The following is a 24784-nucleotide window of genomic DNA, read 5'->3' as shown; positions in this document are numbered from 1 at the left end:
GGACGGGGATTCAGGAGACCTGGGTTCAGTTCCCAGCTCTGACACGGACTCCGTGTGACCTTGGGCATGTCAAGTAATCAGTTTGGGCCCCAGTTCCCCATCTGTAAAATGGGTTTAATAATCCATTCTTCATCTGCCTTGTGTTTCAGCTGGGAGCTGTCCAGGGCAGGGACTGTCCTGTACTATGGGTGTTTGCAGTGCCCAGCAAAATGGGACCCCATCTCAATTTGGAGCATCTAGGCACTGCCATAATGGGGGAAATTAATGAGAGAGACTTGTTCATGTTGCAGTAGAACAAGCACTCACTCAGTCAGTGTGTGGAGCCATCGCTTTGGTGTTCAAGTTCTCTGTTACTGTTCTCTAGAAACCCCCCTGTGTTGAAACCATAGTTTGTTTGTTTTCCTGGTATGTATGTATATGTATTACAACAAAATTCAACTCACTTTAACTCAAAGTAACATGGATCAAAGCACTTAGAGGGGCACTATGAATATAAAACTTAAAAGAAATATCTTTATCTGTGATTCAAATAACATCTTTTAGGATCACACTTTTTATACTAATGATGCATTCTTGAAGGTCTAATAAATGATTGCTAGATGTTTTAATCAACTATTATAGATTCCAACAGCTCAATAAGTCACTTATAACCATGGTGTATGACTAGAGTTTATCACAACGGGGTTTTTTCTCTGTGGAAAATTTTAACTTTTCATTGGAAAAAATTTTTTTGATTCTGAAATGCCACCACACCATCTCATGGGATTTGTAGTTCAAATGTCTCGTGCCCCCATTCTCCTCTATAAGCCAGGGTCCCTAGTTGAACTGCCTCTCCCATGATGCACTATTGCCTTCCCTCAGGGGCAAAGAAGGCTGTGCGTCATGGGAATTGCAAAACTGTGGTGTCATTTCTAAAGCAAAATATTTCAGTTTCTAGGCAGTTGGGTTTTTTTAAAATTCAAAATTGAATTTTCTGCAGAAAACTCTCTCTCTCTCTCTCAAAAATACTCAATTTTCCACTGGAGAACAGTTTCAACAGAAAACTTTCCACCAGCCCTGCTTATAACACCATCTGCTGACATGCTTCTAGCTGTCTAGAACATATATTACTCATGTCTATAACAGGCTTCTAACATCTATTATTAATCTTTTATAACTATTTATCTGTGCCTCATGAACAAAAATACCTTCCATCTTTCATACCATTCAGACAAAGTATTTTAATAGGCTCTCTCCCTTTCAACTATTTGTCCCACTTTACTTTTCATGCTCTCGGCTGGGATAGTGGAGAATAGTTTGGTTAATTTCACTTCCTGCCGTGTTTGTTTTTTATTTATCATCATCTATTGTCAAGGGAATCTCCCAGGCACATGTGCATATTATATATTTTTAAAAGTATGATTTCATACAAGTCAAACAAGTGTCATTTGATAGGGATTCCCCTCAATCCTGCCCCAATCTCTGGAACGAAAAGGGTTCACAGACGAATTAATGATACCCAAGAGATGAAACAGACTCCAAGGCAGCTGGCCAGTTGGCATGGACATCTGATCTTAGTCCATCACCAGATCAGTGACCAAGACCAGGGATGTTTCCATGCCATAGACCCAAGTCCCTTGAGCCTGATATCTGGCAACCTGAGGACATCAGGCAATACCAGAGGTGTGCACCAGATGACTTGGCACTAGCAAGATTAAAGGCCCCGTACCTTAGCTGGCATAGATCGGTGCGTCTCCACGGACTTCAGCAGAGCCAAGCTGATTTACATCAGGTGAGAATCTGGCCCACAAACTTCAAGACTAGAAGGGACCAATGTGATTGTCTAATCTGACCTCCCACCTAGCAGAGGTCATAGAATTTTACTGACAGAGAAAAGCTTGGAAGCCTTTCCCGTAAAGTTTTGTACATCTCGCTCGCTCGCTTTATTAAAAACAAATTGAAAGGCCAGGCCCAAAACTAGCTGACAAGCGTCCCCTTTCCCAAATTGCCTGCGCCTGGCTGACTCACTGTGAATAATGGTGTCCAGGCAGGGAAGGGAGAGCCTAGGTCCCCACGTGTGCGTGTCCTGCAGGATCACAGTTCAGCGTTCAGGGCATTGCGATGTCTCGGGCTGGCAAAGCAAATTTTCAGGGCCCTTCGCTGGGGCTGCGAGACCTGGGCTAAGCTGTCCTGAAATCTTCTGAGCTACCATTGACTGTTTTAGGCTGCGATGGTACATCACAAAGAGCTTGTTTCAACAATTAGTCCCCTTCACTCACTCTCGTATGCCTTTCAAGGGGCACAAGGGCTGGTGCTACCCTGCTCACTAGACTAGGGATTAGCGTTCCAGTTCTCCTTTGTTCAGACATCCCTATTCCTCATCTCTCCATCTGCACACACCTCACTCTCTCTTCCCCTTTGTTTCCTTTGTTATCACTTGAACTTTTCTCTGTTTTCTTCCCACTTCGTCTCACCCGCCTGCTTGTCAGGATCTGACAACCCGGAGAGGCCAGCCTGGTGCAGTAACGTGGATTTAGAACCCACCCCCGTTGGAGATAAGGGGTTAGAAAGTTAATTTCTTCAGCTCAATTAGGCCTTTGTGCATGGCCAATCCGTCTCAGCCCTTGTGCAAGTGTACCAAGAACATAGCTCCCGGGGGGTGAGAGGAGAGGGGTATCCCCTCCTGTGGAAGGGAGAAAGTGGCCTGTAGAAATGTGCCCCCCTGTTTAGCCCGACCCTTTAATTCCCTTCCACTGCACAGAAGTGAGCTGTAGCATTAACCAGTGCTCTGGGTAAGAGGTCAGTTAAACAAGCCCGGGAAGGAATCCAGTCATTTGAACGGCTCCATGAGTTTCCTGCACCAGTCATCGACTCCCCCTGATGGCTCACGTGGAGCATTGCACTTGCAGGGGAACAGCTCTTTGCACGCCAGGCCAGCACAGTGCATGAGCACTTCTGCCAGCACTGCCCCGCACGGGTCGCATTGGGGATCTCACCCCCGCAGCGATCGCACCCTCAGAGCTGGCAGGTTTGTTTCTGGCTTGGGGGAACGCCACTTCCACACCCGTCGCTCTCATTAGAACCTGGCGCCGTTCACGGGGGGTGAATAATGGTTAGAACAAGGGACGGGGAGTCGGCACGTCTGGATTCCCCTCCTCACCCAGAGTCAGGAATAATGTCCAGGATTTAGAGCCGGGGAGACTGGGAGTCAGAACACCCGGGTTCTATTCCTAACTCTGGGCGTGTTCTGTTTCTCCTGACTGCCTCAGTTTCCCCACCTGTAAAACAGAAACATTACAGTTTAGCCAAACTGGCCAAAATTTTTCATTCTAAAACATTTGAGGATGGAAAAATTGCCTTTTCTCCTCCTCCCTCTCCCTTCTTCTCCCCCTTCAACCCCCCCCCCCCAATATTTTGCAGAAAACTGTTTTTTTCCCCTAAATTTGTAAATTTTTTATAGGGAAAAACTGAAATGTTCTAGTTAAAATTTGTAATTTTTTTATAGGGAAAAACTGAAATGTTCTAGTTTTGGAAGGGGGTCTCCACCCATCTCTTTTTCCTCCTCCTTTTTGCTGTCTTCCTTCTTCCATTTTGCCCCTGAAAAGAAGCGGGGCCAGAAGTGGGGGAGGGGGAAAAAGTCTTAGTCTTTAAAAGCAAAAAACTTGTTTTGGATGGGAAACATTATAATAAAAACCCTTACATTCCCCCCACCAACCAGCTCTGACATTTCACCTCTTCCCTAGAATCCCGGCTGATCAGCAGGTAGGAGGCGCTGGGCAAGCGCAAAGCGCGCAGAGAAGGAAGGAAGTGAGAGGCGAGGAAGGGGTAGTGGCGTGTTTCGGCGTGACGGTGCATGCAGCTGCAACAGCAGAGAAATCTCGAGCACGATGGGGTGGGGGCAGGGGTTGTGAGGGAAATCAGGGCCGGGGCATAAAGCAAACATCATTAGACAAGGCAAAGATGAGAGGCAAACAGAGCAGCCAAGCCTGGCACTAAATAAATACTCTGTCGAAATGCAAAAGCCACATCACAATAAGGCAAGGAGGCTGCCTGAGAGCAGAGGATCTGAGACGAGGCGGGAGAGACCTCCCCCCACGCCTCAAACAGCACCCCAACACCAGCCCGGCTAAGCAGGCGTGTGACCTTACCCCATGGTGGGTGCACTCGAAACACTGGGTGGTTTAACCTCTTCTGGGAGCCTGGACCTGGTAATGTCAGACCCCCCGCTAATAAACTGCCCAGGTTGGTTTTTATATCTCAACCTGGCTTTCCTCACCCATCCCAATGTCCATTTCACAAGAGAACCATTAAGACTCGGGGCCATGCACTTCCAAGGGGTTATTGCTCTCTTGGCCTGCAGTCCCACGTGTTATAACAGCCACAGTGGGTCTGTCTACACTACAGTCAGGATGCATGATTGCAGCATGTGTAGGCATCCCCGAGCTAGGTTTGGCTGAGCTATTTTGGTGGGCTAGCAGAGAAGCCACAGTGTCCTGTGCTAGGTCATATCGGTTGGGCTTGTACTCCGACAGCTACCCCGTGCCAGCGTCCGCAACACTGTACCTTCACTGCTATCTGTAGCGAGCGAGCTCGATCAAAGCTAGGTCAGATATGCCTCCGTGTGCTGCTGTGTAGACATCGTCTGTAAGAGCCCATTCAGGCAAGCCCTGCACTGGGCTGTGCCTTGAAATGCAGCTTTATAGGTGTTGGGATCTGGATCTTTGTCCAGTGGAAGACAAAAGGGAGCTCCAGCCATGAGTGGCACCTAGATAGACATGGTGGGCTTTCCGGTGAGAGAGGATCTACCTGTTCCTGGGTGGGCCACATCATTCCTACCCGTGCAATGTTGCACTGAAGTGTCTTTGCATGCAAGTCACTGTCTAAGGAGCTGCTTCTGTTGAGAACCAGGCTGGTCTAGTGGTTAGGGCATTGGCCTGGGAATCCGGAAAGCTGGGTTCAGGGAGGAACTGTGTTTCACTATGTGTGCGTTTTCGCTTAAAAAAACCAAACCACCCACGTCAGTGAATCTTAGAGCCCAGATCAGCTGATTCAGGCTTGTGCTCCAGTTTAGATGTACAGGCTCATGCTGGAGCCTGGGCTCTGAAATCTAGTGAGGGGGGGCGGGTGGGTCTGAGAGCCCAGACTTCAGCCCAAACCAGTCCTCTACCCTGCTATTTTTAGCCCGTAAGCGCGAGCCTCATGCGGCCAAATCAGTTGACCCAGGTTCTAAGACGTGCTGCTGTGGGGTTTTTTTGTACATACCTTATATGTTTGTACAGCACCTAGCAGAATGGACGGCCTAATCTCAGGTGGCATCCCTTGGCACCATTCGACTCTCAGCCCGTGATCTGGGTACTCCATTGATTTGCATGGATTTACATCTGCATCCCCCAGAGCAGAATTTCCTTTATGGAAAAGCCCCTGTTGAAGTCAATAGGGATGAATCCATGACGGGGTTCTATCCTAAAATCCCGCCGCACTGAATGGAGAATGTGATCCTATCTGGAGGTATTTTGAATTCTGTTGAATTCTACAGCAAGGAAGAGAATTCTCTGTTAAATTACATAGAATGGTTTTAAAAAAACAAAACAAAATTCTTTTATTTTCCATTCAATTCTTCAGCACTCTCTCCTGGCCTTCCGAATGATTTTGATTCATTTTCCTCCCACTTCGTGCCCCTATTAATATATACACACACACCCATGACAGCATTGTACAGTAACGGTGGGATTCTGCTTACATTTGGGTTCCTGAGTCATTACTGTACAGTGCCGGGGTATTATTTTTTAATAAGGGTTGTGGCCTTGCTGTGCGTCCCTCCTTTAATCTGGTCTTTGTTTGAAGGAGGAATCCCAAATACACACAGGAAGGGAGGAGGTGGGAGCTGTCCAGGAGATTTATTCATTCTGCTGTGTGCTAAAGGAAGAGCTCTGTTTGCTAGCCAGAGGGCACGGGTTGAAGGGTAGTGGGATCCAGTGTAGATCCCATCTGCCAGGTGACACCTTAAGGGAAAAAAATCCCACTCCAAGCATCCAAACTCTTCTTCATCAAAGCCCCCCTGGTCAAAGTCTCTTTCAGGGGGACGTGCCACTGTACCGAAGAGCTGAGGGCGAGAGGTTCCCAAAGCGACGTCTTGGGGCTCCTGAACCAGTAGGGGGACCTTGGCTTGCCGCAGATCGAGCCCCTTGCTTGGTGTCTGTGGCAAAGGTCTCAAGTTCGGGGAAGGAACCCCAGTGAAAGAACCTCCCTCGTTTCCCCCCGCCCCCATTTGTTTCTAATGAGAATGGCAGAGCTTTTCTTTGCCAGTGGCCACGAGCTTGCTGCATGTGCCCCCTGTTTGTGGGAACAGCAATATGAGACCTGAGAGGCACCAGTGGGAACCCTCTCCCATTAGTGTTGGCACAGCTGCGGGAGGGGATGGGTTCGATTTCTCGTGCTGCCACAAGACTCCCTGTGTGACCTTGGACTAGTCACTTAGGCACTTCTGAATATTTTACCCAAAGTGACTTAGGAGCCTAAGCTGCACTTTCAAAAGTCGCCAAGAAACTTAAGTCCCACTAACTTTCTCCTAAGGCCCTAAGTCTGATTTTCCTAAGGAAACGGTTGCTGGCTTGTTAGGGGTACGTCTACACTGCACTTTAAAACCTGCAGCGGCAAGCCTCCGAGCCCAGGTCAACAAAGGACTGAAAACCAGCTGTGTAGACTCTTGTAACCCCTTCCAAGGCTTCAGAGGCCAAGCCCCACAGTCTGTACAGCTGTTTCTAGCGCTGTAGCATGAACCTTGTGAGACCGAGTCTGTAGACACCGGCGCTGAGACTCACTGTCACAGATTTTAAAACGCAGTGTAAACATGCCCGGTGCTTTTGAGAGTGCTACTTTTAATCTCTCTGTGCCTCAGTTCCCCATCTGTGAAGAAGTGGGAGTAATCCTTCCTCTCTCCCATGCCTTAACTGTTTTAGGGCAGGCACTGTCTCCCACTGGTTGTGTGTACAGCGCCTAGCGCAATGAAGCCCCGATCTCAGTTGGAACCTCCAGGCAGTGCCGCACTAGAAATAAGAATAATGCAGAGAGGCTGCTGACCCAGCATCCACACTGGATGTATCGGGTAATGGTGTTGCTTTGGCAAGAGCGGATGCATTTGTTCAGGGCTCGGGGAGGAGTCATACTTTTTTGTTTGATTTTGGGTTTTTTTTTAACGCAAAAAGAAGGAAACGGTCCAATTGGATGAGTTTTCAGGAACTGTAACACTTTCCAGGGAGCGGGTTTTGGTCCCAGTCCCTGTCTCTCCTTTTGCCATGTTGTCTTGGCTGGTTCCTTTGTTTATGCGGCCCCCGTTCAACCTTTTAAATTGCTGTTAATGTTTTAGCGTAACGAATTAGTCTCTCATCACGAATCAGGACTCGAAATAAAAAAAAAAAAACCCTCTGAGGCCAACTTCCTGAAATTGGGGTCATTCTCATTTGCAAGGCAGAGAATCTGAGAACCTTAATGCAAGGAAATTTATTCAAAGGCAGAGCCCCGGCGTGATTAGGCCCTTTGTAATTATAGCTCGGAGAGATTCCACTCCAGCCTCCTGCCTCCCTCATGGATTAGCAAGTGAGTCGGAAAAATACACAGGATTTAATTAGAGGCAAATTAAAATTGGTAATGAAATAGGGGCAGTAGCAAATGGCAGGGAGTTGGAAGGGGAAAGGGGGAGCCGGTGTCTCTCAGGGCTGTGCCGTCTGCCTACGTGTGTGTCTCTTTATTTTACATTTAGAAATGTAAAGATGGGCGACAGAAAGGAAAAAGGGAAGGAACGGACTTCAAAAAAAAAAAAAAAAGCCCGCTTTGCCAAGCGTCTCCAAGCTCAGAGTGGCGATGACTGCTTCTTGTGTGCCTTTCTGATGCAGCTCACCCCTTCCCTGTCCCAGTCTGCCTTTCCTTTCCCTCCGCCTCCCACCAATGGCTCAAGATCTGGCTGAGCCGAGACTTGTGGAGGGCCCCAACTTGCCACCAGCTGAGCACCCTCAGCTCCTGTTGGCGCAAGTGGGAGCTCAGAGCGCTGGGCAGTCTCACAGGATCGAGGTTGTTGGGCCTTGGGAAGGAAAAGGATGGGGTCGGGGGGGAGAGGCTGTTTTATCCCCAGGCCGGTTGGTTGAGATGAGGGAGGTGGGGATTCCTTCTGCAGGACCCTGCCTGCCGTCTCTCCTCCCCCTCTCCCTGGCTGGGGTAAGATGCAGCAAATGCTTTTGTTGAGGGGGCTGGGGGAGGTCATATATTCCCTCTAAGGGATGTGACTAGAGGTCTGTGCTGAGTGTGGTGGTTAGGGCATTCGCCTGGGACTCAGGAGACTTTGGGTCCGTTCCCTGCTTGATGATTCACTTCCTGTGTGACTTTGGGCAGGCCAATTAGTGTCTGTGCCTCTCAGCTCCCCACCTGCTGAAGGGGGATTCTTGCCCTGCCCTGCCTCCCAGGGGTGTGATGAGAAGTGCATTAAAGACTGAGATGCCAGGGTCACAGGGGCCATAGAAGGGCCGAAGATGGCTGTCTGGGCAGGGTATCAGAAAGGGTGCCGCCTGCCTGCCTTGGAGGGGTGCGATATAGCGCAGGGGCTTGTCCCCAAGCCCTCTCCTCACCTCAGTGCAAGGGGCCCGGAGGGGGATGCCGCTTTCCGTCAGCAGAGGCAGCGAGCGATTCTCCTCGTCTCAGATGGCTAGCTGAGCGCACCGCATTTGTGGCTCGGCGATCGGCAGTGGGCTATGGTGGGCAGGCCATCAGTGACTAGAATTTACCATCTCGGATGGCTCTCAGGCCAGATGCTGGCGGGGAGGTGCCCACGCAAACTGGCATGAAACAAAATCCCCAAACACCTTAAGTAGCCATGAAGACTAAACCCCTTCCGCCGCCCCTTCCCCTCCTTGGAGATGATGTCCCGAGGGGAGAAATGCAGCATGGGAGACACCTGTACTGGCATTGGCCAAGCAGTGTCTGGAGGGCTTCCATCTCTGGGCTGTCGGTGCCACGCTATTGACGAGTGCTGCTGTCACGTAAAGCCCCCCAGGTCAGCCCAGCACGCAGGCGGAGGTGGCAAACGTCCCAGCGCCAAGGACGATCCCAGTGGTAGGACTGTCTAGCTCAGCAAGTGCTGTAGGTTGCCGTCCGCCCTACTTATAAAGTGTGAGGGAACTGTTTCCAGAGCAGCCTCTGTGTGTGGTTCCACGCAGCCGTCGCTGTTAGTGTGTAGTTCTGTCCCCCGCCCACAGGCCGACCTCCCTGAGTAGCTGCTGAGCAGAACGTGGCTGGCTGAGAGCTTCCCCACCCCTACTGCTGCCAGCCACCCGTCAGCACGGGAGGTGGGTTTGAGGGAGGCTCGGATGCTGGTGAGCAGGGCTGTAGGGGAGGAGGAGCGCACTGGCTGACAGAGCCGGCTGTGGGTGGCAGGGAGGTGTCTGCGGTGTATCTTCCGTCCGCTTTGATTCTCCCTTCTGTCCCCTCCGCAGAACGCCGTGCGTCACAACCTGAGCCTGCACAAGTGCTTTGTGCGAGTGGAGAACGTCAAGGGAGCCGTCTGGACGGTAGACGAAGTCGAGTACCAAAAGCGAAGGCCACCAAAGATGACGGGGTGGGTTTTTCTTCTTGCCCGCCTGCCCCTGAGAACCTCCTCTGTGGGGAGCTCAGCTGCGAAGGCAGGATCCTAGCTTGCCTCCAGGGCACTAGCGAGGAGGCGTGGCAGACGAATCCTGTCACACAGGAATCACTGCAGTGTGCCGCCCCAGGATTTCCACCACGACAAGCCTCACCTGCCATGTGCTCTTTCAGCGATCCACCCCTTAGCCTGTTAACCCTGAGATGGGGCCTGAACTGCCAAGTCTGGATTAGAAACCCCCACAGCTCGGGGATCTTCAGACCCCGGCTTTGGTACTGACCCACGCTGGCACTTCCTTGAACGTGCCTCTTTCCCATGCATGCACCCAGCTTCTGAAGCTAAACCCTATGCACTGCTCACAAGCATGCTCAGCCCCTCGCGCATTCGCAGCTGGGCATGTATGCACAGTGCTCACGCTTGCCAACGTGCGACTTGAGCATTCATCAGCTTGTACATGGGCTTAGCCACGCTGACCCGTGCAAGCCCATCGGGGTGAAACCCGCGCAACGTGCAGAGGATCCCCAGCCACGTGAAGGCATTGTTGCCGGCACCGTCAGGGAAGAGCTGCTGACAGAGGCATGGGCTTGACTGCTAATCTCCTTCTGCCTCTGGCAGCCTCCTGGAGGGCCGAGGGGAAGAGGACAAGACAAAGAAATGAGGAGAAGGGGGGAAGAGAATTCAGGGGTGGAAAAGAGCGATACAGATAAAGAAATGGGGTGGAAAGAAACTGACAAACAAAGGGAGGAAAAAGACAGAAACCTACGAGGGAGGGAAGGAGACAAAAATGTAAAGGAAATGCTGTTGTTGACTGGGTATAGGCCTGCAGGACTGTCCTTTAAAATGATGGCCAACCCCCTTTCCTTATCCGAAAGTTGTGGGTGGCAGGAACAAGTCACGAGCGGATCCGGGCTTGCTTGGATGGATCAAGCCCAGTGTGGATCAAGGGAGAGATGGTAAAATTGTGAGATGTCTAATGGCCATCCTTCATTCCTTACCTGCCTCCCTCTGCTGGCAGCAGGGCATGTGTCCAGGCTGGCCCATGGGCAGGGCAGCACCGTGGGGAAGTTGAAGTGCCAGGAGTCTGCTATTGCTTTGCCCTCCGCAGTGGAGCCCCATCTCTGACCGTGCCGTTCCCTGGGCCAGGAGCTAAGAGCCGCTTCTTTTTGTTTCTCATTTGCAGGAGTCCGACTTTAGTCAAAAACATGATTTCAGGACTCAGTTACGGAGCACTTAATGCCAGCTACCAGGTAAGGCTCCTCCACTGATACCAGTCAGCTTGGGCTTGTCCTCTGCTCCTGCCAGACCCTCTCCTCCTTGCCAGAGCTTTTCTGTGGTGCAATGGCCCAAACCAAACCAGGAGAGACACACTCCACAAGCCCCACAACTTTGCTCAGCAAGAGAAAACCGTGGAGTGCAGCTATCAAATGCACCCCACTAAGCTGGGTTTATTAACACCTTGCCCTATTGCAGTGGTTCTCAAACTGTGGGTCCGGACCCCATTTTAACGCAGTCGCCAGGGCTGGTGTTAGATTTCCTGGGGCCCAGGATTGAAGCTTGAGCCCCACCACCTGCGGCTGAAGCCTGAGCCCCACTGCCCAGAGCCGAAGCCCGAGCCCTTGGGCTTCAGCTCTTGGTGCAGAGCTCAGGTTACAGGCCCCCCCACCTGGGGGCTTCAGCTTTGCCACCCTCTTCTGCCCCTGGGGTTGTGTAGCAATTTTCATTGTCAGAAAGTGTTTGCGGTGCAACAACGTTTGAGAACCCTGCACTATTGGATCACTGACACCAGTCATCCCGTAACCCTTCAGCCCCCGAACGCGAACCCCTTTGAACACGTTGTTGTTGTTTAATACCAATCATTTGAGAGCCCTACCTCCCGTGATACATAATACAGGAGCCCCCCGATTGGTTGCTCTTGGATGATCCAGGTGCGCTAACCCTAGTGATTCCCTATTCCTTGGCTACCAATAAGCTGGGCATCCTAGCCTCCCCAGCGTCCTGCCCATCGCAGAGACATTGGCCCCTCGGAGTCTTGCTCTCCCTTTCCTGGGCCCGTGGTAGGTTGGGGAGCAGCTGTTAATGGATGGCAGCCAAGGTGAGGCATGGCATAGCCAGCTTCTACGTAGCCTTCGTCTAGCTGTTCTCCACACGGCGCCCAAACTCGTGTGTCGTTGGCCAGCCCTGCTGTGCTGCTGTCGTACGGTGCTGCTGTCAGAGGGGAGGGATAGCTCAGGGGTTCGAGCATTGGCCCGCTAAACCCAGGGTTGTGAGTTCAATCCTTGAGGGGGCCATGTAGGGATCTGGGGCAAAAATTGGGGGATTTGTCCTGCTTTGAGCAGGGGGTGGGACTAGCTGACCTCCTGAGGTCCCTTCCAACCCTGATGTTCTATGATTCACCTGCTCTCTGTCCCTTTGTTACAGGCAGCCCTGGCAGAGAGCAACTTCCCCCTCCTGAACAGCCCCACCATGATCAACACCAGCTCCACCAGCGGCATGCTGCACATCGGCCACGACGACGTGAGCAGCACCGTGGAACAAGTCAACGGCAGCAGCAGCCCCCGGCTTTCCCCGCAGCAGTACAGGTGAGCGGCGGTTCCTGGGTGCTTTCCGGCCACAGCCACAGCCGTGGACGCCACCGGAGGAAGGTGGGAACGCAAAGCTGGGGGAAGGGGAGACATCAGAAGCTTTTATGAAACTCCGTAAGCCAAGAGGACAGGGCGGAGCAGGGAGTGGATCAATAGGGGCCCATGCCGCAGAACTCGGTGTTGGAATGCCTGCGTGCAGGAGGGATCAGGGGTAAGGTTTTGCTTTGGATTCATTTCTGCAGTTAATGAGCAGAGCCAGGATCCTAGCGTAGAGCTTTGAGGGACTTCAAGTGAACGTAGGGCTGGTGAGCGGTGCCGGATTGACAGCTCTGGACACTGAAGGCCTCTGGCCGTCCACAGAGCTCATTCAGCCCGGGCAATGGCAGTGCATGCTTCTCTCTGCTCCTGGGTCTCTTCCCCGGCTGGGAGGGGCACCTGTTCTGGATGGGGGAGATGAGCCTTCATGTCAAAGGGTGCCAATTGTGGGGGTTTTAGGGTGTTGCCAGCTCATCTCATACAGGCCATGGAACAATAGTTGGAGGGTAACCACCTTTGGTCACAGCAGTGACTGCCGGAGGCTAAACAGGCCCTATCCCTCATCCCCCAAACCATCTCACTCCCTCAGCACAGGCTTTAAGCTTCAACTCCCCTTGTCTCCCTTCAGCCATCAAGTCCACGTGAAGGAAGAACCTGCCGAGGCGGAGGACGACAGCAGGCCCATCTCTCTCATGGCTACCACCAATCAGAATGTGACGATCCCAGAGGACAGGGACCTGGAGGAGGAGCTGCCGGTGGAAGACTTGTCTTAAAGGCTCTCCCTCCTCACCTAGGGGCAAGCACTTCGCCCCTACCCCCCACCCCAGGCGGAGACCAAGCATCGGCTCCCATCTCCTCAAGGTGACCTTCGGCGTTAACCTGACAAAGCAAAAAGGGTTTCTTCGGTGCAACCTGTTGCTGAAGGCACGTCCCTCCTCCCCCAGACCCTCCCAGCCCTGTCCCGGTGACTCTTAACAGACTCCCACAATGGGGGACGTGCAGAGAAACAAAAAAAACAATCCCTCTCCCTTTGGTTAGTGATTGGTGAACGAGGATGGTAGGTTGTTTCTGTCCGAAAATTTCTCCTTATTCCCTCGCCCCGTTTTCCAACTTCATGGCAAAAGGAAGGCACCTCCTGTCACGTTGGTTTTCTCGGTATTTTGGTGGGTCTCAGTCCATGCTCTGGGCTTTTCCAGTGGTGACGGGACTATTCTGTTCCATGCGAGGTTCTCCCCAAGCAACGTTCCACGCAGTGGAGGCAACGTCCAAGCTACACCCCTCCGTGAACGTTCCCTCCCACCCCACCGCCCCTTTGGAAAAAATCATCTGTGATGCCAGGAACCCACCAGTCATTCTCCCCCTCAGTGGGCTTTGCACTAGGAGAAACTTTTCACCTCACAGATGCCACCTGCAGATATCCACCCGGTGGCTGGCCTGGAAGTTCCACTCGTCCCCATCTTGGTTCCTTTCCTGGCTATGGAGGAAAAGAACCGGTTGTGTCCATAGGAGCCTGAGCTTGGCGTAACCTTACGCAGCCGCATCACGCTGCTGCCTCGAGCGGGTCTTCCCGCCAAATGCTAAACCACTTGGAGAACAGAATAGCCAACCTGGGTTTATCTCCCTCCTTCCCGACGCCTGTTCCCTCTCTGCCCTGCTCTACAGTGGCATGGTAGCATCATGGTGGCGGTCCACTTTACCCAGACAAACGCAAACACTCCACAGCAGGGGCGGATACTCTGCCCTTGAGTTTTGTTCCCCTTGGCAATGAAGAAAGGACATCTCTCCCGCTCCGTCTCGTGTGGTGGAAATGTTGGAAGGACAGCAGCAGGGCCCGGGCATCAGAGATCGAAACGAGGGCCGAATGCCAGTTTGAATTCAGGAAAAGACTTGAGCCCTTCTCTGCCGAACAACGTATCTGGTTCCTTCTCCTCCTCCCAGCTCCCCTTCCGTCCCCATTCTGTGTCGATGAAAAGTTCTCATGGGGTGAAACACTGAGCAGGGTCTGTGCCTGCTTTATGAAGCCTCCCTCTTCCCTTCCCAAGGGCAGGGCATTTAAGGAAAGGGCGGTGAAAGGAAGAGTCATCCCCTGGGCCATCCTGGCTTGGGTTGTCGCGTGTGCTGGTTTGTATTAGTGAAGCTGAGCGGGACAAGACAGCGGAATCAAAAGGAGCGGGCGTGGGGACTGGCTCGGCTCTGAGTCAAAACAGGAGCTCGGCCACCTGAGCTAACCGGGACAATCCTAAAGCAATACGTACTGACAGGTAGCCATGGGGCCCTTCTTCCGCTGTGGTCAGACAGAGCCGAGCTGGACCCAGGCACTTGGCTCCAGTTAGCCCACTGGCTTGGACAGTGGGCAGCCTGCAGTCCCGCCACCCTCGCCTTGTCAGAGACCTGGGACAAGAGCCATGGTGAACTGGGCACAAGCTGTTTTTTGTCAAGACAGGAAGATACCAAAAGATTTTTAGGGATAGAAGGTCCATAGTTCCGGTGAACAGACGGTATTAATGCCAAAAAAAAAAGAAAAAAAAATCCAAACACCAAACCCCTTCTCTCCCCCTTGATTTTTGTCGGTTGGTTATTTGTGTATTTGTTACCTCACGTCACACTGCCCAAGGGCTTTTCTCTTTGCAGAAAGCAGCAAACTTCCAAAGGTTCCTCTGTCCAGCCTCCCGGATGGGACATTGCTACCCACCCCCCAGCACCAATGAGACTTTGGCAAGCTGAACTGTCTGGTTATAGGATTGGATCCTGTTTGGGGAGTGTTGGGAGATGGAGGCAGGTGGGTGTGTTTTTTGAGAGGGTTTAGTCTCCTGGTGCATCTCCAGAGCAGACCTGCTTCTCCTCTGGGACTTTCTCCAAGCTCTTTCAGACCAGTGGATTTACCCCGAGGAGCTTATCTCAGCAAAGGAGCTTGTCACCAAAGCCAGCACAGTACCCCTGTCCGGTTCTTGCCTCACCTCAGCCTTTCTCTCCCTCACACCCAACCCTCCCCTCCCCTCCCCTCCATCTCCTAAAGGCAAATTGCAGAAGCCAAGCTGAATGCAGAATTAAGTGCAGCTCCAGACACCCAATGGCTCCTACTGATGCAGGCCACAAGCGGCAGTTGGCATGGCAACGCACGTTTTAACGTGTTCTAAAGTTCCTCTCGGTGCCGGTTCTCCTACACTCTCCTGTCGCAGACACCATGTGCCATTGAGGGACATCACAGAATTATGCATTCTGGGTGATCATGGGACCCAGCTGCTCACAGTTTGGATCTAGATCCAAGCTTGCCCAAAATCTCCCCTCACCATGCTCTGCCCCGCGAATAACCTCTCCCACTCCAGCATGTCTGGATGGAGCTAAAACCCTGGCCTGCTCTTTATATCCCCATTTCAAAAATCGGCAGGGTATAATTGAAAGTGATTTCTCTGTCGAATCAATCCTCTCTCACACCCAACCCTGCTCCAGGGGCTTGTGGCGAATAACTCGGTGCTCCTTGTAACTCGGTTTTTGTCTCGCTTTGCAGTCTTTCCCCTTTAAGAATGCAAGATGGAGTCATAGTTCACGAGGGATGTGCCCTCAGCCTGGGGCAAGCGGGGTCAGGGCTGGGGAGGATGCTGGGGGATTGACAAGGATCACATGAAGGAAATGGGTTGGACATAACTATACCTCCCTCTCCATCCCCATTTCCCCTCTCCCTCCTCCCCCCGGCTCCTTAATGGCAGCTGGTGCTTTCGGATCCCCCCTTCTCCACCCACTCGCAAGCATTTAGCTGGGATCCCTCCAGACGGGCCCCATGCAGAGTATCCACTCCTGTATGATGTAATTCAAATACAAAGCACCCGAGGCAGCATGCACAGAAATGGACACACGGTAACTTAAGAATATACGACAATCCCTTCTCTATAGCCTGATTCCCCACTCCAGGCCCCTGTCTTCTGCTGAGGTAGGTGGGTAGCCGTTGGCGCTCGGTCCCTCTGTACAGCCCAGACTGAATCGTTCCAGAAGAGGCCTCCAGATTAGGTGTCACAAATCCTTCCGTCTATCTGTCCTTCCTGTTAAATCCCTTTAGAGTCTCCTTCCACCAGCAGCTGGGACCCAGAATTCCCTGCCCTCTCTGCTGCCTAATAGAGCAACTGCTGACCATCCAATCAAGCAAAAAGGATGAATCCCTTCCCAGAACCAGTCAGGGTGATTCCAGTATTGACCAGAGGGGTCATTGGAGAGTGACACTAGTAATTCCCACCCACTGTATTCCCTGCCCATCCATGAGCAAGGGACCAGATGAGAGTTTAGAACTTGGATCCCCATGCTTTGCTGTTGCTGCTCTTGGAGATCCTAAAATGGGAAAGTGCTATCTAACTGCCATGTGTTATCTGCTTCACACCATTGGCCCCTGCTTTTTAAAAGCACTTGTTGAGCATCAGCCTGTAGATAACCCAGCTTTTTGGTCAACTTTGCACTCCCGCTCCCAGGTTTTCAAAGTCGTGAATGGCTATTTAAGATCAGCGAGCAGCTGGATTCCCCACAGTAACCTACGAAAATTATCCACCTCGCACCAGAATCTCCCTTCTCCTTACCCTCTCTGTTAAATTCTGTGTCACAGAAACCTATGTTCTGACTGCTTTACAATGGAGATGTATCCAGTCTAGACAAAGTCTGGGGCAGGGGAGTGAAAACCAATCTTTTATTCTTGCAGCTGGAATTCATGGAAGAAATGCCACAGTCCCAGGTCAGAATTGCAGCTGGCATTCCCCAGAGCCCACACTAGATGTCTCCTCAAACAGACGAGTTTCCCCCCATTCCACAGCTTCCCAGTCACATCTCTCTGAAACTGCAGAGAGATTGGAAAGTTCTGTCTGGGGGCGTAAAGGGGGAGAAGATGCCTTACAAAGAAAGAATCCTTCACACCTGTGGGGAAAGTCAAGAGTGGGAGGGGCAATTCCAGAAGGGTGGCAGCTAATGGAAGAAGGCAGTAGAATTCCTAATACCAGTCAGTCTCCAGCTACTTGTTTGGAGACCTCCAGGCAGACTAATAGCCATGCGAAGCAAGCTTGATCCCCAGGCCTCCCCCCTTGTAAAAATACAAAGGTGACCATGTTTGATAGACAACCTGCTGATGAAGTGTAGAAACTGAGAATAAAACCTCAGCTCCCCTTCCAGGCTTCTCTGCATTCCTTCGGGCACAATTCCATTCCAGAGATAGCTAGGAAATAGCGACCTTTGAGAAGCTAACTAGGTTCCCCCACACACACACCTGGCCTATCCTCTTCAGCTTGAGATCGCTCTTAAATCCCTCCCCAGCTCCCTGTACAGGCTGTTTTGCAATTGGCGTAACTGTTGACCAAAGACTTTTTCCTGGGCCAGAAGCATAAACCAAAACTTTTCCTTTTAACTTCTTTTGTGTGTGTGTACACGTTCACTTTGCTCTGTCCCATCTGCCAGCCAAAAAAGAGAGGCCCGCAGAGCTTTTTCCCTTTCCATGACTTTGACTTTTAAGTTATTGTTTTAAACCAAAGTTTACAGGTGCTGTGTGTACATTTTTACGAAGGTAGACCGGAATTGTGCATTACTGCTGTATTTCTGTGTTCTCGACAAAGGGTGTGCTAGAAGGGCTTGGGGATGGCTCCCATTTCATCTGTCTCCAGGGAGCCATCTCTTGCTATTGTCTCACGTCTCTGACCCTTGTCTGTTATAGATCTTTGTAACCCCCTCATTTCAACCCCAAACCCCTCAGCGGTTGCCTTTGCTGCATACATCCAGATTTTTCCTGGGAATTTTGCTTCATTTTTGCGGACACTTCTTTTATTTCAAAAAGGGCTTATTGTTTCCCCTTTATTTTGTATCCCCCAAAGTATTAGGGATCCTTTCTCTCTCTTTCTTTGCTCTCTAGCAGAGATTCCCGTTTGCTTTGGGCAGCCAGTTTGGCCGAGAGCTCATTGTAGCTTCTCTTGAGGATGCGGCGAGCATTGTCAGTACTTGAGATACTTCAGAGCAGTGCGAGCCCAGGTCCATGAGACACGCTGCTGTTCTGCTCGGAATGTGTCCCGCATTGGATGCGTTGGCCGGTTGGTTCCTTTGTAAACTGATCGCACCAGGTTTGGGAGCTTAAACTTCAGCACTGTTTTCTTCCGGAGTTTCTCTCTCTGCCACCGCGGTTGTTTTATTGTCCTTTCAAGCTGAAACCGTATTCCTGGCGCGGTCACCTCTGTCTTTACTTGTTCTCGTTTTTATTTAATATTTTGCCTGGTACAATATCCATTGTGTGCACTGGGCACCCACAGCTGGTTCTGCGGGGCCCAGTGCAGACGTGGGTGTATTAATATGGTGGCTCTTGGTACTGTGCAGTCAGGGTGGTGAGGATTTGACCTGTAACCATCCCCACTCGAGGGAGTCCTTTCTCTTTCAAAGTAGAATTGTCTCTGTTTAAACCAAAGCCTCTGCCACTCTGAGTTTGTTCACCTCGAGCGGGTTAAACCAAAGGCTAAGGGAACATGCCAATCCTTGGGGGATAGCGCTAACCTCGCAAGCCAGTCAGGAGAGGTTTGGGCAAGGATGGATTTGTTGTGCTCACGGCCGCACTCTAAAGCAGCAATGCCTGACCGTTGCCCAGCGGAGTGGGGTGCATTGACATCTTGTCAGGAGCAGTAGGACCTGATCCAAAGCCCATTGAAGCGAATAGGAAAAGCCCCATTAATTTAAACAGGCTTTGGATGAGACCCTTCATGTGACTAAAATGGAAGCAGGCTCCAGTCACTTTCAATATGCAGAGGTATACCTGGAGACCACAGGTCCCAGCATGCATTGCTGCATCTCAAGCCAGGCTGCCTGGCCCCACCATGAAAGTCTAAATAGGGCTTATCTCTAGCATCAAGTCAGACCCCATATCTAACCATTTCTTAGGGTCCTGATCCTGCTTTTTTTGACATCAATGGGAACCCTTCCACTGTCCTTAATAAGAGCAGGATCAGACCTTTAATGGGGTTTGCGCTGGGAAATATCACCCGTGCAGGTATTCCCAGTAAGGCTACTAAGCATTGTGACAGGCCACGGAGACATTCTATCAAATGCTCATTTCCGAGGGTGATCCTTGGCCAGCTGCCGGCCCAGTGCCAGAGAGGCTCTTCCTCCTCTGCAACTGACTGTAGCTTTAAAACAGCACATAAAGGGTTTAAAAAAAAAAATCCTCTAACTGCCTCAGAGACAGAAGTTGGTATTTTGTGTGTGTGAGAAAGAGCGAGAGAGAGTGTGAGTGAGTGTAAAATCCCTGCTTGGGCTCTCCTGAGAAATCCGCTTGCATGGACAGCACATGGTGGGACATCTTTGTGAGGAGTCAGAAGAGGCCGTTGTATGACCTGGGGAAAACCTACCCCGAAAGCGGATGTGTTTCTGTGAGCGCGAGGCATTTTTTCCCAGCTCCGGCAGAACAATCTTTCCTTTCTTTTTTCTTTGTTTGTTTGCTTTTATTTTAAATAGTCGCTCATTGGGGAGATGTGGTTATCTTGCCTCATCTCATAGCGTTGTCTGAGTCTCACATCACTCCCTGTAACATTTGGATGTGTCACCAACGCAGTACTATCCCTGCGGAGCAAAGATGCCCTGGAACAAGCATGACTTTTGATGTTTCTCCAAGGAGCAGATGTTGCATCTGGGTCTGCGCCCCAACCTCTGTGTCACAAGGAAATTAACAAGGTTTCACATGACCTCATGGGTTTGCCTGCACAGATCAAGTGGCAAGATCTAGCCTCCAAACAGGCTCTTGTGTTCATTAAGCTGTAGACTAAGAGATTTCCTGTCTCCTAGCTCCCTATAGGTGTGGCCTGCTTCAGAATCTCAAGTTGCAATTGGATTTTAAAAAGCTATGTCTCTATCATGGGCTGCACATTTGGTGGCTAAGAGTTGTGGCTTTCATGCCACCTTCATCGAAATGTGAGCGTGTTCCTTAAAGAGTTGCTGTCAAGAATGTTCCCACGTATGGATTCCAGTGAGTCTAATTAGTCTGTCCCCGTCCCTTCTCCCCTCCCCCTTTTAATGATTAAATTTTGAAAGGGAGTTTCAAAATCTGGTACCTTTTTTCATCATTGATGCTGTTCGTATATTGATATTGGCTCTTCATTCAGCTTGGTGGGTGAAACTGGCCTGCTCCCTTTTTTACTTTCTGTTTATGGTCCATTTCACTTTCTTGTGCTCTTTGAACTTTTTCTCCCCAAAATAATTGTATGAAAATAGTTTTGAGGCTCTGTTTAGTGAAATTCCAAACCCCCCTTGAAAAAAGCACACCTGAAACTGGCTGGCACTAAACTACATGCCAGTTTCCACTCGATATTTAGGATATGATGATTTTTCAAGGCATGGAGCACTCTGAAAACGCTCTATCTGGAGCCGGTGGGAGCTGCAGTGCCCCTGAAAATCGGATCTGGAATTGAACAAAGAGGGGCTTCCCAACTGAGATGCCCAGTGCCAACAAAGATGGGAATTCCTAGAACAGATGCATCCACCTTATGGTTTGTCTGCCCCGAGAAACTGCATCATGTTAGAACATGTTAACTAACATGACTTAGCGCTCAGGTAGGCAAAGAGTCAGTGGACCTATGTGGATGTACGCCATCTGATGATGTGGCCCAACGTCTTTTTGTCTACATTGCGGATGCTGAAATTGGTTACAGTGGTGTAAATCCAGAGTAACTCCAGTAAAGTCTGCACAGTTACACCAGCGTGAGTGACAACCCTGTGGGCTTAATCTCATGTTAGCTCTAATAAAATGTGGTGGTTTTTTTTCAGCGTAGACAAAGCTGTAGCAGAAATTACTTTGGGGGTGGACAACACTCTTCCTTAACAGACCCATATCAAGCTATAGAAATGGGGCAAAATGTGATCCCGTATTCTTGGGAATAAACACCCACCCAAAGATGTGTGCACAGAACAGGGACACACCCTGTCCAATGTATCTGCGACACAATGGGTACCAAAGCTGTAATTTCCGAGATCACCATTGTCTATCTCCTGGCACTGTCCTTGTGTTACAGCCTTGCCAAAGCATTAGCCTGATCCTGAAAGTTGGTAGGCCCGTGGCACGTTGCCACCTCATTCTAGATAAGCCAAAAAAGTTCAATTTCATTATTATTCTTTAGTAGTTTGATGATGTTACTTAAAAACAAACAAACAAAAAACCACTGTATGCAAAACACACATACGCAGCTGCCCGTAGGATGCACACAAGTACTGTTACCAAAAAGCAACTGGCTTGTGCTGCTTTTTTCTCTGCTCGTCAACCATAATGTGTGTCCTTGTATGTTGTTATGCCATGATCTGGCTCAGAAGAGCACTATATAAATTATATATAAATATATATAAATATAAAGGGTTTTTTAAACTCTGTGCAGGTTTGGAATATCCTACAGCTCCAAGCTCTCCTGTTTTTCGTTTGTCCCAATCGTTCAAGCAACATTAAGTGTTTGTGTCACATTAAATGTGTCCAGTTTGATACTCAGGGGTAATTTTATTTCATTCTCTTACCCCTCATTGCCTGGCCTAGCCTTTTCCCAGAGTTGTGTATAATTAAGGTACAATAAATACCACACAAACCTTCTCTTGCGTTTCACCCAAACGACGTACAGTACTTAAGTGGGGGTGGTTTCTTTTCACCCATTGAATTTTTAAAATTCGATGTCCGTTACCTCAAAACACGGTCAATGCAGGGGTGGGAGGGTTAAAGGACCAAACGCAAGGTGTGGCAGAAGTGTGTGTCTGTATATATTGAGAGATATATATACTGGTTTTAAACTTACTACCATGAGTTTTTTCTGTTGTTGGTTCCTTTTTCTCTAATGGCATTATTCTGGGCAGGGAAGAGCCCAGAAAGTTTAGAACCCCTTTCTGTAAATTAGGGCACTCTTCTGGTATCTCTCATTGGTTTTGCTTGGAGATTATTCCATTTTTCCATGTTGTCTTGGGTTTTATTTTTTTGGGTTTTTTATGTGACTAGCTTGTAGTGGTAGAGTGGTGAGGGGGCAGAGCAACCAGTGCAAGACAGGAACTGGGCTCCCTGGTCTAACCATTGCCAGTCGTTGTTTACTGGGAATTAGAGGAGGTGGAAGGGAGGACAGAGACAGCTGAAGTTTAATTCAACCAAAGGTCTTTTGTTTACATAAATATCTAGTGTCACTCTTTTTTTTTTTTTAAATGTTTTATGTTCTTGGAAGCTTTTAAAAAATAAGAGCTGGGACCCAGCTGTGGGATTTTGCCCCCTGGATTCTGACTGACCCCAAAGTTCCAGGATACTCGGAATGAGGATTCAGTTTGTTGTAAACGTAGGCACCATCTGCAAAATAGGGACCTCCGCTGGGCGTTGAGATTTGGAACACCCCAAGGCGGGGTTAGATCTGCAGGGGTTGGTCACACGTAGCAGAAATGGGGTCACCCTCTGCCTTTACACGTGAGAAACCTGGGCTGGCCAAAGGGGACTGGCAGCTCAGCCCTTCCCCCAACCCTTTTAGAATTTCTGCCGAACTTGTAACAGAAGAACCATTAGCCAGTTGTCCTGTCATCCTTCCCCATTTTCCCCCTCCACAACAGCCAGAGCTCTGCCTCTCTGATCTTTGCGCAACCCTGGCAATAGTCTTCCAAACCTCTCACTGAATCTCAGGTGGCGGGAACACCCAAAAACCAATGACTAGTGACTTCTAATCAGTGTCAGCTTAGCCATTCTGCACAAGCCATGGAGCCAGGCCCTGATGTGGCTTGTTGGTCTCAGTGGGTGGATGGAGGAGGGAGCATGGGTCTGCTGACTTGACCTGACCTCAGTTTGCACTTGTAGTACCCTCCATGGCCATTGCACGTCCTCGTTCTAAGCACGCTCCGTTGCAAAGGGACTTTGTTCTCCCTGGTCACAATCCCTAGCCTTTGGAAAAGGTGGCGTTGTTGCATAAGGAGAAAACCACCCCTGCTTTCCAAGTTTCACCCAAACTACGGTTCCAGCTGCCTGCTCAGCTCCCCGCGATTCAGACCATGAAGCCTGCATTCCTCTTTGCTCTTGGTTCGAAGGAAAGTCAGGGGTGTGTCTGGGGGGTGGATTTAGACCTGCAGTGATGGTAACTTTATTATTTCCTCCTCCTCGGCGTTGGTCAGTGGGATGATATGAGATGGGGGAGGGGACAGGGAAGGTGGCGGGCGGATGTGCATAAACCTTGACTCCTTCCTCTCCCGCTGTCCCCATCCCTGCCATATGCCCGTGCTGTATAAAGGAAATAGCATTGCTGTGTATTTGTACTCTGAACTTCCGTGTGTCTGCTTTGGCAGACGGTAAACCCTTGTACAGTAGATCTAGCTGCATGTAATCTGTATGGACAACGGCATTATAAAATGCAATAAAATAAATTACCTATGCTGACGTATTGGCTGTGCTTTTTGTGGGGCGGGGGGAACGTTCTTACCTTCTTGGTGTTTACAGGGGTTTCGGGCTATTTGGGGTTGGATGCCCGGAGCAGTGCCTTTAAAAACACACGTAACGGGTAGTCGCCTCCGCTGTTGAACACGCCAGACAATGCGCACATGCCAGACAATTGCCAGACAGATGTGAGTGTTTTTAACAGAATTCCCCATCCCTAGTCCAGCTGCATGACAGAACCGGAGCGGTTCGAAATGGGCAAAGAGTGATTGCGTCATCCAGCCCATTGCTGTGGGGAATCATGATTTTTTTTATATTATTGTAAGGCCTGGGAACCCCAATCATGGCCCAGGACCTCCTTGTGCTAGATGCTGTACAAACAGAACGATGTCCCGACTAGTTTTGGTTTTGGGGCTCCCACCACTCTTACTAGCACGATTCCTCCTTGGCCTGTTGCGAGGGCCCTACTAAATTCACAGTCCATTTTGGTCAATTTCCCAATTTTAAAAATCATAAATTTCATAGTTTCAGTTCTTTAAATCTGAAATGTCATGGTGTTGTAATTGTAGGGGTCCTGACCCAAAAAGGAGTTTGGGGGTGGGGGTGGGGGTCACGAGGTTATTGGGGAGGGGGAGGGTTTGCAGAACTGCTACCCTTCCTTCTGTTCTGCTACCTTCAGAGCTGGGCATCCAGCCAACAGCCATCACTCTCCAGCCACCCAGCTCTGTAGGCAGCGCAGAAGTAAGAATGGCAATACTGGGATACCCCCACACACACACACTAAAATAATCTTGTGACCCCCTTGCAACTCCCTTTTGGGCCAGAAACCCCAATCTGAGAGATGCTGGTCTCCCCTGTGAAATCTGGATAGTATAGGATAAAAGCGCACAAAAGATCAGATTTCATGGGGGAAGAGCAGATTTCACAGTCTATGGCGTTTTTGTCATGGCTGTGAATTTGGTAGGGCCCTACACATCTCCCAGTTAAAGTTCCTCCTGATATATTGTATTACAGTAGCACCTAGAGACCAGGGTCCTGCTGTGCCAGGTGTACAAACATATAACAAAGAGACTGGCCATGCCCCAAACAGCTTCCATCCCAAGTATGAGATGAGAAACAACAGGTAGGTACAACAGACAGAGCAGTGAGAGATTGGAATTGCCCACACGGGTATCAGCTGGAGTCCCCACA

At 50.2% G+C, this 24784-nt stretch overlaps 1 protein-coding gene across 4 annotated transcripts in view; it reads left to right on the top strand.

The window, feature by feature from the left end:
- FOXP4 (forkhead box P4) overlaps positions 1-23596 on the top strand; it is a 142086-nt gene extending 118490 nt beyond the window's left edge. For all 4 annotated transcript variants that reach the window (XM_084611193.1, XM_084611195.1, XM_084611194.1 and 1 more), the window contains 4 exons: positions 9462-9583; positions 10788-10854; positions 12026-12186; positions 12854-23596. In XM_084611193.1, the coding sequence (XP_084467319.1) occupies positions 9462-9583; positions 10788-10854; positions 12026-12186; positions 12854-12998 (495 nt within the window). In that variant the 3' untranslated portion in view covers positions 12999-23596. The remainder of the gene's footprint in view (positions 1-9461; positions 9584-10787; positions 10855-12025; positions 12187-12853) is intronic.
- The last annotated feature ends 1188 nt before the right edge of the window (positions 23597-24784 follow it).

Source organism: Lepidochelys olivacea, assembly GCF_965140295.1.
Source record: "Lepidochelys olivacea isolate rLepOli2 genome assembly, chromosome: 21".
Classification (NCBI taxonomy): Eukaryota; Metazoa; Chordata; order Testudines; family Cheloniidae; genus Lepidochelys; species Lepidochelys olivacea.
This window is presented reverse-complemented; position numbering and strand designations above follow the sequence as displayed.